This window comes from Lipotes vexillifer, unplaced genomic scaffold (assembly GCF_000442215.2).
Source record: "Lipotes vexillifer unplaced genomic scaffold, Lipotes_vexillifer_v1.1 scaffold1765, whole genome shotgun sequence".
Taxonomy (NCBI): domain Eukaryota; kingdom Metazoa; phylum Chordata; class Mammalia; order Artiodactyla; family Lipotidae; genus Lipotes; species Lipotes vexillifer.
In genome coordinates, this window is record NW_006777677.1 from 583,636 (window position 1) to 595,639 (window position 12,004).

General features: G+C 38.8%; 1 protein-coding gene across 1 annotated transcript in view; it reads right to left on the bottom strand.

Moving 5' to 3' along the window:
* AP4S1 (adaptor related protein complex 4 subunit sigma 1) overlaps positions 1-12,004 on the bottom strand; it is a 61,567-nt gene that overhangs the window by 15,244 nt on the left and 34,319 nt on the right. The window contains exons 2-4 of the mRNA XM_007451270.1: positions 5,721-5,929; positions 3,038-3,124; positions 1,281-1,349 (exon numbers count right to left, since the gene is read on the bottom strand). Coding sequence (XP_007451332.1) covers positions 1,281-1,349; positions 3,038-3,124; positions 5,721-5,858 — 294 coding nt within the window. The 5' untranslated portion in view covers positions 5,859-5,929. The remainder of the gene's footprint in view (positions 1-1,280; positions 1,350-3,037; positions 3,125-5,720; positions 5,930-12,004) is intronic.

Sequence of the window (12,004 nt, forward strand, 5' to 3'; positions counted from 1 at the left end):
CTGCCGGAGTGAAACCTGTGCACCTAGAGCCCGTGCTCCACAACGAAGAGTTGTGGCTCCACAACAAGAGAAGCCACCGCAATGAGAAGTCTGCGCACCACAACAAAGAGTAGCCCCCGCTCGCCACAACTAAAGAAAGCCCATGCATGGCAACAAAGACCAAATGCAGCCATAAATAAATAAATAAATTTATATAAAAAAAGAAGTACTGATACATGTTACAACGTGATCAGCATAACCTTGAAAACATTATGCTAAATAAAAAAAGCCAGTCACAAAAGACCATATTTTATTGTACTTTATATAATTCTATTTATATAAAATGTCTATAACAGGCAAACCTATAGAGACAGAAAGTAGACTGAAGATTACCTAGTGCTTGGAGCAGGTGGAGGGGATAATTGGGAGAGAAATGCTAAATGGTATGGTGTTTCTTTCTGGGGTGATGAAATATTTTAAACTTCATTGTGGTGATGGTTACACAACTCTGGGTACATACTAAAAACTATACACTTTAAATGGGTTAACTGTATGTTATTAAATTACATTTCAGTACAACTGTTAAAATAAAGGACTGCTGGAAAGGAACTCATGTATTCCTTAAGGGGACTTGGTTTTGATCCTCAAAGCAAGGGTTTGGATGGAAATGATTCTTAAACTAAAAGGGTCCTGGTGTCCTAGGAGGGGAAGCAGAAGAAAGAAGAAAAGATCTTAATTGAGAGAAAGACACAAGAGGTTCTTAGTCTTATAGAACTGGTTCTTTATAAAGATCTAAGACACACGTAGGTTTCTAACACGTTGGATGAGCCAGAAGGAAAGGTAATGAAAATTTGGCATCATTTGATTTTTAACTTTTAAATATTAAAGCTCTATATTAACACATTTTTTAAAATATATAAATTAATTAATTTATTTTTGGCTGCATTGGGTCTTTGTTGCTGTGCGTGGATTTTCTCCAGTTGTGGCGAGCGGGGGCTACTCTTCGTTGCGGTGTGGGGGCTCCTCATTGCGGTGGCTTCTCTTGCTGCGGAGCACGGGCTCTAGGCGTGTGGGCTTCAGTAGTTGTGGCACGTGGGCTCAGTAGTTGTGGCGCACGGGCTTTGCTCCGTGGCATGTGGGATCTTCCCAGCCCAGGGCTCGAACCCGTGTCCCCTGCATTGGCAGGTGGATTCTTAACCACTGCACCACCGGGGAAGCCCATTAACACATATTTTTGACATAGACCCATTTCTGGGAAATTGAGCTAAGGACGAAAACCATTTTTTAGTCATTAGACTTACCACTCGGCTGAAGTAGTCGTCTAAAACTTCCACGAAGTTATGGATGAATTCATAAATTGCCATCTCATTCTGAAATCAAAAAGGAAGGGTGCAGTTAGTTTTATTTTTATTTATTTATTTATTAAAAAATTATTTATTTATTTTTTGGCTGCATTGGGTCTTTGTTGCTATGTGCGGGCTTTCTGTAGTTGCGGCGAACGGGGGCTACTCTTCATTGTGGTGCGCGGGCTTCTTATTGCGGTGGCTTCTCTTGTTGCGGAGCACGGGCTCTAGGTGCATGGTCTTCAGTAGTTGTGGCATGAGGGCTCAGTAGTTGTGGCTCACGGGCTCTAAAGTGCAGGCTCAGTAGTTGTGGCACTCGGGCTTAGTTGCTCCGTGGCATGTGGGATCTTTCCGGACCAGGGCTCGAACCCGTGTCCCCTGCATTGGCAAGTGGATTCTTAACCACTGCGCCACCAGGGAATTCCCGGATGCAGTTAGTTTTAATATGACCTATTGGGGAAATCAGACATGGAGCTGCCCAGTCAGCAACCAGGTTTTAGAGCATTTGGTAAACAGATAATGTGAGCAAAGCAGCTTCCTACTGACAAATATTCAGAATATTTCTAGGACTTATTTCTTTAAAAGAAGCTTATCAATAGGGGAAATGTAGAAAACCTTAACCTCTAAGATTTTTTGAAAAGTCCATGATGAATCTAGCTGAATTGAAACCAGATTGTGTCTGGTGATTATAGAGTTTTGAGGTTTACTCCCTGACTTCATCACCAACTGGCTGAAGCCAGGTTTTTTTTTGTTTTTTTTCCCCCCCAGGGTCTTCATGTCATCACTTTTCCATCTGTGAAGATGGGGAAACCATCTCAAAGTTTGGTTCATGGATAAAAAAACAATCAACTGAGATTTCAAAGTATTTTAGATCTTAAATACCCTTTCAGGGATTCCATGGCCAAAGATGCTATTGATGTGGGACTGACCATTTCTGAAAAGGTGAACTATATCTGATGAGATGTAATGATAACACAAACGTATTTACAGTTTGCTCTGCCTTCTGAAATGTCAGCCTATGTTTAATGCCACAGTTGTTTGGCCTCTACCCTTGGCTAAGCTACCCCACTGTGCCACACAGAATGAGGGCAGGAAACTGGTATTGCTTAGGGTCGAGGAAGGCATTCTGTGGTTTTGTGCTTCTCCACAAATTGCTCATCTAATCCAAAAAATATCCTTGGTTTATCTCTTCCACACAGTTTCCCCAGCCTTGATAAAAACCAATATCCTTCAAGAGTCAAGATAATTGTTATGGAGGTAAGTGAGGAAGAAAATGTCAATTTAAGGAGGAATCAAAATCAGACTGTTGGGCCTCCCTGGTGGCGCAGTGGTCGAGAATCCGCCTGCTGATGCAGGGGACACGGGTTTGAGCTCTGGTCTGGGAAGATCCCACATGTCACGGAGCAACTAGGTCCGTGAGCCACAACTACTGAGACTGTGCTCTAGGGCCTGCGAGCCACAACTACTGAGCCCACATGCCACAACTACTGAAGCCCGTGTGCCTAGAGCCCATGCTCCGCAACAAGAGAAGCCACTGCAATGAGAAGCCCATGCACCACAACAAAGAGTAGCCCCCGCTCACTGCAACTAGAGAAAAGCCAGCACGTGTCAGTGAAGACCCAACGCAGCCAAAATTAAATAAATAAATTTAAAAAAAAATCAGACTGTTATTCCTAATTTTCTTGTGTTTTCCATAAGCTCTTCTATTATCTTACCTCAGTGTCATTAACTCCGACCACAATGAAGAGAGCTGCATACTGCCGATATATCAGCTTAAAATCCTTATATTCAATGAAAGAGCACTAGACAAAACACAATTAGACATTGATTCCTGTGGTTGACAGGGATTTCTTCAAAATGGCATGCATAATTTCTAGGTTCTGATTTGAGTATCTGTCAACACATTCCTAGAAATATTCAACATTAAGATGTGACACAGTCTTTGCTGGCCGCCTCCTCACAGTACTCAGGGGAATGCTTGGAAGCATCTCTGGTGGGAGGTGGAGAAGTGGTCTTGGAAAAATGTCTGAGTGTCCACATGGGTTCCCACCTGTACTTCTTCTGACTCCTTTGCTTGGCTCTGTGTGGAACTCAGCCAGCAAAGAAAAGACTACTAAATAATCAGCATTTTAGACTGCCTCCGAAAGTGAAAATAAGCCAACATGATAAAGAAGATTTTCTTCTTTCCATCTCCCCTGGGCTCTTTTGGAAGCAATTAGAGATTCCGTTTGTACTATCTGATAGTCATTCAAGAGCCAAATATACAGAGCATACACACATGCAAGAAAGAAAAAATCTTGATTTCTTTTTGAGAAGAATCAAGGCTCTTTTTATAAATTATTTAAAGATGGCTTTTGTGTGGCAGACACTAGACAAAAATCTCCCATTGTAAATACTGCTTTATAGGAATTAATAACTAGCTTACCACTACTGACTAGTGGAGGAAACAACTCCCTTCCCATTCATCTGTCTCCTAAAGCCATTGTACAAAGGGGGAGAGGAAGGCACTGGGTGGACAGGAATTGGACAGCAGGCTGAAGGTACAGTGTTGCCCTTCCTTTGGATTTTTGGGTGTGCTTGACCAAATGTGATTGAGCAAGAACGGTATGACTTTTTGCACTGGGATATGTTGCTCTATGGTGCTCAGATGTACCTGGGAATGAAGCTGCAAGTTGTTTTGTTCTGTTTTGGTTTGGTTTGGTTTTTTTTGGCCATGCTGCACGGCTTGTGGGATCTTAGCTCCCTAACCAGAGATCAAACCCACATCCCTGGCAGTGAAAGCACAGAGTCCTAACCACTGGACCGCCAAGGAATTTCCAAAGCTGCAAGTTTTGATTATGGCATTTCTTCCACGGGAAAGCCATTCAACGATCTATATAATGGAGGCATTTGAGGCTTTTATTTGACATTAGGATAAAAGTATTAAGTCCAGGACCATTCTGCAGCTTTTGGTTCACTGTAGAGCCAGTATTATTTCTGTTCAGTCAGATCTTTCAAGGAAACACAATCTATCTGAAAGAACTGAGGAACATTTTTCAAAGACTCTCAGGAGTTTCTGACATTCAAAAAAAAAGTATCCAAGCACCTTTGTGGATAAAATAAAAATGAAGCTGAGATTGTGTTAATTTGGTACCTGATTATGCTAAACCCAGTGGGTTCCCTTTAAAATCTAAGATAATTTAGAATGCTTCAAAAATATCTAATGGTATGTTCATTTCAAAGCATATATTTCAGAGGGTAACCTATCAGTGAAAACTATGAAATTGTAGAGTGCCTACATTCTGTAGAAAGTTTCAAACAGAAATACTTCTGCAGTTTGTTTACCTTTACTTAAAGTATGTGGCTATTAACACAGTCCTTTAATAGTTGTTGTTTTCTTCTGACAACTACATAAAGCAGTGTGTGCCATGGCAGTCCAAAGTAGTAATTCAAAGAGGACTCTGAGATGTTCTGACTGGAAAATCAATTTAGAAGCCAAGGGAAACACAGTTCTAATGCGTAACTTGTGAGCACTGATGTAGCTTAATATTTTATGACTTACCAGTGGTTCCCAGGAGCAGCCTTTCTACATATGAGGTGAAAAAGAGAACTAGCAAAATTAATGGGTGATTTAAATAAGCTTTCTGAATTTGCATTAGTTTGCTCAGTGATTTCCAAGGATTCCAAGTTTAGGCCCTAGACTAAGTAATTCTCCAACTAAAGTCCTTTGTAAAAGTAGACTCAGTTTTTACAATTCCTGTTTACTATTATTTTAATGATTTAATTTAACCTCAATTTTGGCAGAATGGATAGATTTGTTGTTTCATATGAATTTTTTAACTTCCATTTCTCCCATCTATATAATAAGACAAGTTCAAATCAAGTTTGTTTTGTTTTTAAATTACTTGTTCCAGTATTATGTTGGCGGTAAATTTACAAAAATGGTAAGCAGAAAAAAGCTGCACTCCCCATGAGACTCATGTTATTATCCTCCGGCACAAAGTGGGTCTTGACTGTTCCCCTCTATACTGGTCATCTGACCTTCATCTTTTGGCTTAAAGAAAGCCGTCTGCTATAGGCACTCCTAAGAGTTCCAAGGGCTGAATTCATATGAACAAAAAAAAAAGGTATGTCTATTAGCAGGCTTAAATTTGAGCTGCCACTTCCATAGTGCAATAAGACAAATATGCTGACCTAAATATGAACCCAAAGCTTTTCCTGATTTTCTTTGCTTTTATTTTCCTTAAGGGGATGTACAGAGAGCTATGCGGCAGTCTTCCTTTCACTTTATTTGTTAATTTTCCCTAATAGCTATTGAAAGAATGTAGTTCAAAGAAAACGATGGCCCCTGCGACTCAGTAATAATAAATCTGCCACTGCTGAGTTGAATGCAGAGATCAAAGAGAATCAGAAACTTACTTGTTCATTGGATCGAGAGAGACAGCTCTTTATGACTTCTGTTTCCAGAAGCGTACGCTTATTAATCTCCACATGTTCATAGTACTTAGAAAGTCGTGTCTGCCCTTGTTTATTCACCATGAGGAAAAATTTTATCATTTTTTGTTTCTGGCCAGTATTTTTCCAAATATAGTTCAAAAGTTATGGCGAGGGGTAGCTGTAACCAGAACCTGAAGAATAAAAGAACAACAGAAAGGCAAGATCAAATTTCTCAAGCATCATATTAAATGTGTTCCGTAGATGAACCAGAAGTAAAACGTCTTCTGATAACATTGGTCTTCACTCCTATGAACTAAATGAGACTTTAATAAATAACTAAAGATAAATTTTCCTTAGTTATCCTCCAAAACATTTTTGAGTATCTACAGTAGTTCTACTCATATTCATTCAACTGTTTCATCAATCTTGTTGGGCACCAACTATGTGTCAAGCACCAGAAGGAGAATATGGATGAAGAAGTAATGATTTCTGATCTTCAGATCATGACACCTAGCAAAGGTACTGGATAGGTAAACAAATAACAGCAGTACAAGGTGATGAGTTATAACTGGGACGGGTATACTTCTGTGGTGCACAAAAGGGAGGGACAAGGAGCATCATGGGAAAGTTGGGAATGGCTTCCCAGACAAGGGGCATTTAAGCAAGATCTTGAAGAATGACCCAGAGGGAGAGACTCTGAGGCACAGAAAATAGGGGTATGAAAGCTCTAGGAAGTTCACTTTGGTTGCAGGTCAGAGGGCAAGAAGAATGGTCACAGGAAATTGAGCTGCTCGCATAAGATAAAATTGGCTTTAGAAGTTATGTTAAGGAATATGAAATTTATTCTATGGACAATGGAGACAGGATGTGTAGTGAAGCTCTTCTTTCCTTAGTGTTGAAAGCAGTAGTAACATCAACTATTTGTCAAAGTCCTCGTACAAGGCCCTGTAACAAGTCCTATAAGGTTCTGTACTGAGCAATTTACATACATTATCTAGTTCTCACAATTTTCTGTGGCAGGGACTTCTGTTATCCCCATTTTAAGGACAAGAAAACTGAATTTTACAGATGTTAAGGCACCCAGCATACCTGGATTACTGTATGTCAGGGGTGAGATGCAGGTCAGAGGCCAAGTGCATGCACAGATCCATGACACCCCTACTCCTCATTCATGCTTGTGGGTTTATTTCAAACTCAGCTGTATTGAATCCCATGTTTGTTATTCTTATACTTAATATAGTTTTTGAAATAATCAATGCAAAAGCACACAATATTGACCAATGGCCAATTCTTTCATCATGAGCATCAGAGCTGTCTCAGGCCAATCTTACAATATCATATTCACATTTTGTAATATCTTTGAAAATCAGTGCAAAAGATCAAGGTTAACAATAGTTCTTAAGCGAAATTTTAAAACTTGGAATAATTTTATAGAATAGTTGCAACAGATGATGAGATAATATTTTTATATTATTTTTTGCCTTCCTAGCTCATCTCTTATTTCCTAAACCCTATCAGACAGGCGGTTATCTCATAACAATTCCAAACATTAAGAGCTGGTTAGAGGCAGATCCAGTCTGGCAAAGCCTGGGGCTGCTGTGCTCATTTGGTGTGCAGAACAGGATGTCATCTAGACCAGCTCAGCCAGGGATTTGACAGCTGTGCCACAGCGGGAGGCCTGTGGTCATTCACTCCCTTTTCCAGGAAGATAAACTCACTACTGTAGGTGGCATTGCAACATACTCTGTGTTATTTAATCTTTTGGTGTTAAGTCCTGCTTTTATCCTCCTTACAAATTACTGCCAGTAAAAATTATGGCAGATGACTAATAAATTAAGATTACCATCCTTTCCTTTATTCCCTTTCAGCAAAGTTATTTTAAAACTATCTTTATGAAAGTTAGAAATGACAATCCTATACCCTGGATTCCAACTGCCAGGTAAAAGAAAATATTGTCTCAAAGGTACTCATGGCCAAACCTTTGCCTTTAAATGCCCTGGTTGCATTAAGTGGTAAAATGAGATGTAAAATGATCCCACTGAGATGCTACACCAAGGGATCAAATTGGTTTCCACCTTACAAGCACAGCATTCCTTCCCACTGACTTCAAGAGCAAGGATGACAAACAAGGACGTGCTGAACTGATACTCATTAGGACACAAGTCTTGAAAATAGTAGCTGAAGGCCTCTAAAGACTTGAATACAGTATTTTTTTTTTGCACGCTCATAAACAATTACACAATTTACAACTGTAGGATTACACAGTGGTAATAAAGCGGACAAGCAAAACTGTAAAGTATTTCTATTATAAAATATACAACACCAAAATATACAATGTGGAGACTCAGAGACAGGTACATGTTTGAGAACTGAAGATGAATGACATAAGCACCTATCCTGGTTACTAATTATCAGGGAGGAGGGAGATCAAATAATTATGAAACTGAGGTAGGGCAATAAGAAGGAATATGCTTAGACAAGTGCTGGGAGTGGTCGGGGAGCAGATATGAACTTCCTCTGCTAATATACTCTTTGCATTCAACAACACACGGGCTGGGAAAGATGTCTTGATTGCCAAGAAGTTAGGAGATTCCACACCCAAGAACTTGTGTGAATGTGTGTGAAAAATCAAGGAAGAATAAAAAAGAAACTTTACTGGGGAAGACATTACACAAAGGGTGCTAGGATGCCTAAAGGCCAACACTAGGGAGGTGGGTAGATTCACAGTAGAATATAAACAGATCAGCGTCCCAGTCCCCTACATGATGTAAACTTAATGCTTAGAGAAAAGACAGACTGGAAAGACTGAAGTAAGTATTCAATTGGGCACAGTTTTCATACTTGTGATGGTGTATTTCTGGGAGTATTTCTGGGAAGAATCTTTATAGGTTGTCATACCCAAAGATGACAAATAGATTTCAACTTGGGTGCCACCTTTGATTAACTGGACTAACTGCATTGAGCACTGTGTTGGGAAGGATTCTGAAGCTGTTTTCAGGTTCAGAGCAAGACGATGTCATGAATAATTAGTAATGTCAGTTGTGGGTTAGGAAGCAGGGTGTGGCAACATATGCACCTTGTATCTGTCATCTCTGATGTGCACTCCCTTTGTTTTGTAGATGGGAAAACTGGTAATCTGAGATGCAGAGTGAAGTCCTGAATTCTGGTCTCTTGACTCATAATGCTGTCTTTATCACATTGTCTCTGCCTCACTCAGTGTATTAGTGTTATTAATGTCCATTTAAGCTTAATAAGCATCAACTTCAGGTATCTTTGGGAATGATCAACTCAACATTATCTTTTCTAATGCTGCTGCACAATGAATGGAAAATACCAAACAATTCACTGCATGAAAACAGTAGAGTAGGAAGTTTCTGGAAATGAAAATGTTATTTGATGATGGCTAACATCCTTTCTAGCTCTAAATGCTTTCTATGTACCCTAGAACCATAATATTGTAAAATTCACACACACACACATACACACACACACACACACACACACACACCCACACACACACACTCAGGGAATATCAGACAAAAACTTTGTTTTTGCCCCATGAAAATGACTGAAATAAAATCCTCCAAGTTACAAAGCCAATTTCCACCAAAAAATGTATACTACTCGTAAGGTATAATAGTCAAAAGCATGAACTAGGAAGAGCTTGACTGTTTGGCTCTACTACTTATTAGCCTTGTGATCCTGGGAAAATTACTTAATCTTTCTGTACTCAGTCTGAGGTACAATGGGAATAATATTAGTACTGACCTTCTACGTTGTGAGGAGTAGTTAGTATATGTAACATTCTTAGAACAGTGTTTGGCAGTTGGCATGAAGTGAGTGCTGTGTAAGTGTTGGCCAATGTCATTACGATAGTATATCACCTCTTCCTCAGACAAGCCTTTCCTGCCTATCCCAATCCCTCTTTCTAACCACAAAAAGTTGGCTATCTTTTTGAACGCATCACTGTATCTTACAAAACCTGTCTCCCTAAATAATCACTATTTGATTACATTCTGAGCTCCCCAACCAGACCAGTGATTTTCACTGTTTTACTGTGATATATTTTACGCTGTGATATATTTTACATTGTGACCCAGTATACAGGTACATACATATCTGAATGGAAGTTCATAAAACAATACTCACCCATACTTTGTGTATTGTACTCCAGTATCGTCTATGACCTTTCATTTTATAAAAAATGCAGTTGTGAGGGGTTTGGATTACACAGATGTATGGATTTCTCAAAACTCACCAAATGTAAATTTTATATAAAAAGAAACTAATACTCTGGTTAATGATATACATGGGGGGAAATGTACTGATGTCTACAATTTACTTTTGGAGGGGGGGGCGGGCTGTGCTGCCTGGCTTGCAGGATCTCAGTTCCCCAACCAGGAATCAAACCCAGTCCAAGGCAGAGAAAGCCCGGAATCCTAACCGCTAGGCCATCAGGGAACTCCCTATAATTTACCTTGAAATGCACCAAAAAAACTAAGATAAATTAATGGATGGGTAGACAGATGGATAGATGGTTAGATATATGATAAAGTAAGTACAGTCGGCCCTCTAGATCTGTGGGTTCCATATCCACAGATTCAACCAACCATGGATTGAACATATTCGGGAAAAAAAAATTCCAATATGTTCCTAAAAGCAAAACTTGAATATGCCGTGCACTGGCGACTATTTACATAGCATTTACATTGTATTAGATATTATAAGTAATTTAGAGTTATTTCTAGATTAAGTTATTTTAAAGTATATGGAAGGATATGCGTAGGTTATATGCAAACACTAAGCCATTTTACATAAGGAACTTGAACATTCACCGATTTGGGTATGTGTGGGAACTCTAGAACCAATCCCCAACGGATACTGAGGGATGGATGACTATAAAGTAAAAGATTAATGGTAGAATTTAGGTGGTGAGTATATGGGAATTCACTGTGAAATTCTTTTCAACTTTGTAGTATATTTGAAAATCGTCACAACAAAATATTGAGGAAAAATGCTAGTTGTGGCCCACTGATATATATTTTTTAATTCCATAGATTTTATTTTTTAGAATAGTTTTAGATTTACAGAAAAAATTGCAAGGACAGTATAGAATGTTCTCATATACTCCACACCCAGTTTCCCCTATTATCAACATCTTAGTTAGTATGGTACATATGTTACAATTAATGAATTGATACATTATTATTACCTGAAGTCTATACTTTATTCAGATTTCCTTACATTTTACTGAATGTCCTTTTTCAGTTATAGGATCCCATATTATATTTAATCTTCACATCTCCTTGGAATGCACTTGGCTTTGACAGTTTCTTACACTTTCCTTGTTTTTGATGACCTTGACAGTTTTAAAGAACACTTATCAGGTATTTTATAAAATGTCCTTCTATTGAGATTTGTCTGATGTTTTTCTCATGATTAGGCAGGGTATATGGGTTTTGGGGAGGAAGGCAACAGAGGTCAAGTGCCATTTTCATCACATCCTATCAAGGGCACATACTACCAACATGACCTATCACTATTGATGTTACCTTGGTCACCTGGCTGAGGTAGTTTTTGTCAGGTTTCTTTACTGTAAAGTTATTCCCTAACCCCAACCCCTGCCCTTTCCATATTGTACTCGTTGGAAGGAATTCATTACGTGCAGCCCACGTTTAAGGGGTAGGGATTTTAGTTTGATCTCCTTGAGGTAGGAGTATCTACATAAAATTATTTGAAATTCTACTGCACAGGAGATCTATTCTACCTATTTATTTATTTATTCAACCATTTATTTACATCAGTATTGACCCATGATATTTTATTTTATACTTTGAGTTATAATCCAATATGACCCAATGAATTTTAATTTCAGAATCTGCTAAAGGACTGTGACCCAAAATTTGAAAAAGACTATACCAGACAATGAACTTGTGGGTAGGGTCTATATCTTACTTCAGATATTTTCATTGTGCCTAGTATATAGTGAACATGCAATAAATGTTTGTTGAGGGACTTTGCTGATGGTCCAGTGGTTAAGACTCTGAACTTCCACTGCAGGGGGCACAGGTTTGATCCCTGGGCAGGGAATTAAGATCCTGTATGCCGTGCAGCACAGCCAAAATATATTAAAAAATAAATAAATAAATAAAATTGTTGAATGAATGAAAGCTTTTTTTGTTTAGCAATAAATTTTCCTTAAATAAAAATAACAAAAGTATTCAAGCAAAGAAAACATATAAAATACCCTGGTATCCCAATTCCTG